The sequence below is a fragment of the Lepidochelys kempii genome, chromosome 1 (assembly GCF_965140265.1).
Source record: "Lepidochelys kempii isolate rLepKem1 chromosome 1, rLepKem1.hap2, whole genome shotgun sequence".
NCBI lineage: Eukaryota > Metazoa > Chordata > Testudines > Cheloniidae > Lepidochelys > Lepidochelys kempii.
In genome coordinates, this window is record NC_133256.1 from 1,410,282 (window position 1) to 1,413,743 (window position 3,462).

The following is a 3,462-nucleotide window of genomic DNA, read 5'->3' on the forward strand; positions in this document are numbered from 1 at the left end:
TGCAAACACACACGGAACTACATGAGTGCACGCACGCACACACACACGGACGGATGCACATGCACACACATACACAAGACCACACACACACACAGATGCAAGTGCACATACACATGGGTACACAGATCTCGACAGACAAACACATGGACCCACGTGCACACATACACAAAGACTCACACACACACACACATGGATGCACATAAGGATGCACATGCACACAAAAAATATTCCTGAACTTCTCGGCCCCATTCAGGAGGCGTGGTCTGAGAACCCCTAACCGATCAGGTCTGCTGGGGAGATAGGTGGGTCAGGGAGCAGAGCCTTGAAGTAATAGGGGGTTAGGGCGTAACTTGTACATAGACCGATTCCCCAGTTTGTCACACTGACACAGCACAGCAATTCCAGGAAAAGATATAATATCACTCTGACTACCATGTAAGTGTTTCAGGGAAGGGGGTCCATCACCATATCACCAGCCAGCTCTGCATGGAGCTCGGTCTGAGAGCCAGAGCACCAGGAGAAAAATTTAGGTTCCTTAATGAGTACAGGGCCGGAGCAGCCTGTCCCGGATCTGTTTGGTCCTCACCCCGTAGATGATGGGGTTTAGCATGAGGGGCATCAAGAGGTACACATTGACAATGAGAACATGGAAATGCAGGGGCACATTCTGGGCAAATCTGTACATGAGGGAGAAGAAGAGATTTGGGATGTAAAAGACTAAGATGGCACAGAGGTGGGAGATACAGGTCTCAAAAGTCTTGAGCCGGGCATCCTTTGTGGGGAGGCTGAAGATGACTCTGAGGATCTGGGTATAGGACAGGGAAATAAAACTCACATCCAGACCAATCACACAGAATACCACAAAGAGACCATAATAACTACTGGCACGGGTGTCGGCACAGGCCAGGTTCACCACAGCCATGTGGGCGCAGTACGGCTGGGGGATGATGTTGGTTTTGCAATATGGCCACTGCCTCACTAGGAAGGGAAAGGGCAATGCAAGCATGCCACCCCGCAGCATCATGGCCAGGCCAATCTTGGCCACCACAGAGTTTGTCAGGATGGTGGAATGTCTCAGGGGATGGCAGATGGCAACGTAGCGATCAAAAGCCATGGCCACGAAGATCCCAGACTCCATCACTGAGAAACAGTGAAGAAAGTACAGCTGGGTGAGGCAGGTACTGAAATTGATCTCCCTGGAATTGAACCAGTATATTGCCAGCATTTTGGGCATGATGGTCGTAGATATGACCAGGTCAGTGATGGCCAGCATGAAAAGAAAATAGTACATGGGCCCATGGAGACTCGACTCTGTCTTCACAATGAACAGGATGGTGAAGTTCCCCAAGACGGCTATGACATACATGGCGCAGAAGGGGATGGAGATCCAGGCATGGGCTGCCTCCAGGCCAGGAACACCCAGCAGGATGAAGGTGGAGGGGTTGGTGAAGTCAGTTGTGTTGGAACCTGACATGGAGTAGAGGAGAAGGTGTTCTACTCTGAGGCAGAACGGTGTCTCCTGCATGTACATATGTTCCCCTGGCTTCCTGTATGTGCCCAGGCTCTATGGTGATGGTAGTAGTACAAATTCCTGGATGGAGAGACAATGTTAATATGAGATACAACATATGCTATTGGAGGCTGTTCTCATGGGTGAGGCAGATTGGTCGCTTTTCACAACCTGAAAAATTATATTTTCATCATTCAGATAAATGAATTATGAACAACTGACTCTACTAATGCCAATTCCATAGTTTATGGGGCTTCTTGCATCAATAATTCCTACATTTCATGGTCTGAGAAAACTTAATAGGCACCAGGAGTAAACATGAATGTGGATACTGGTTATCCATCATCGTTCCTTAATGCAATGAAAGCCAGGCTAACAAGTCCATGCTCTAGGGAGTTCTGCATTCACCTGATTGCTCAAAATCTGACAGTGGGGAAAAAACAAACCATTGCCAAGATATGTGCCAAGTGAAAATATTCCAACTGGAACATACCTCAGGGAAAAGACCTGGGAGTCATTGATAGCAGCTCCATGGAAACACCTGCTTGTGCATAGCAGTGGCCAAAACAAAGACAATGTTTGGATGCCTAAGGAATGGGATGAAGAATAACCTGCTCTATGAACTCAGTTTTGGTTACCCAGTCTCTCTAAAAGGGTTGCCATATGCAGACAGATTGAAAAGTCTGTGACTGCTTAGTTTAGAGAAGAGATAAAGAAGGGGGCATATGATAGAGGAGAGCCTTATTGCTTCAAATGGGTTAATTCCCCAAAGCAAAACTGATTGGGAGGAAAAAAATAGACAGAAAAACGGGAATGAAAATTGGGAGTTCTTTCAGAAGAGTTCATTAGATATTCAAAAAGTCACAATTCCATAGTCAAGAAAATACAGAACTTTGGACAAACCCCGGTTCAGTAGCCAAGCGAAGGCAGCGATGTTAATCTTTCAGAAAAAGGAGATGTGTTAAAAAAAAATTGTTCTGCATTTGGAAAGAAGCAGTATAATTTCATCCTTTAATGGGAGAACATATATATGGTTGATCAAAGGAATAATGTGGATGCAATAGACTTTGATTTCTCTGAGGCATTTGATTTAGTAGGGGAAAACATCCTAATAAAAAAAAAGAACACTGTAGAATATCAATCGAGCACATGTAAAATGGACTTAAAACTGCCTAACTGACAGATCCCAGAAAGCAGTTGTCAATGGGCTATTGTCAGCAAATTTTGATGTTTTAGTGGGGTTCTTCAGGGATCAGTCCTATGCCTGATCCTATTCAATATTTTCATCAATGATCTGGAAGCAAATAGAAAACCACTGCAGATAAAATTTGTGTACGACCCAAAGATTGGCAGAATGGTTACAATAAGGAGGGCAGGGCAGGCATACTGATTGATCTGGTGTGTTTAGTTGATCTGGGCCCATGCAAAGAAAATGTTTTAATACAGTCATATGCAAAGTGATCGTCTCTGAACAGGGAATGCAGACCTGACCCACAGACTAGGGCACTGTATTAAGGAATGTGGGGACCCTGAAAAGGATTTAGGGGTCCCTGTGGGCAACCAACTCATCGTGAGCTCCCAGTGCGATGATGCAGCCAAAAGGTCTGATGCGATCCTCATATGCATAAACAAGGGAGTCGTGAGTTTGAGCAGGGGAATGATTTTATCTCTGCACATGGAGAAATTCACTCGTCGAACCACAGAGTCCATATTTCAAAAGGGATGTTGAAAAATTGAAGAGTTGCAGAAAAGAGCCACAAAATTATTGGAGGAAGGAGAAAATGCTGGACAGAGAAAAACTTAAAGAACTTCATTTATTCATCTTAAATAGTAATAACGGGCTCTGTAATCCCTACCCTTAGAAAGCTACAGTGGGATTCTCTACCCTTAGAAAGCTACAGTGGCATTTCCGTAGTGATTCGGTGTAGATACTAACACTGACAGCTGGGGTT

At 44.9% G+C, this 3,462-nt stretch overlaps 1 protein-coding gene across 1 annotated transcript; it reads right to left on the reverse strand.

Moving 5' to 3' along the window:
* Nucleotides 1-535: 535 nt before the first annotated feature.
* Nucleotides 536-1,525, reverse strand: LOC140914089 (olfactory receptor 52R1-like). Its single transcript, XM_073351184.1, has one exon. It carries the CDS (start codon nt 1,523-1,525, stop codon nt 536-538), a length of 990 nt encoding a protein of 329 aa, XP_073207285.1.
* Between the last annotated feature and the right edge of the window lie 1,937 nt (nt 1,526-3,462).

What these genes read in the sequence shown, in the direction of transcription:
- LOC140914089 (XM_073351184.1), bottom strand. Translation starts at nt 1,525, where the DNA reads ATGCAGGAGACACCGTTCTGCCTCAGAGTAGAACACCTTCTCCTCTAC.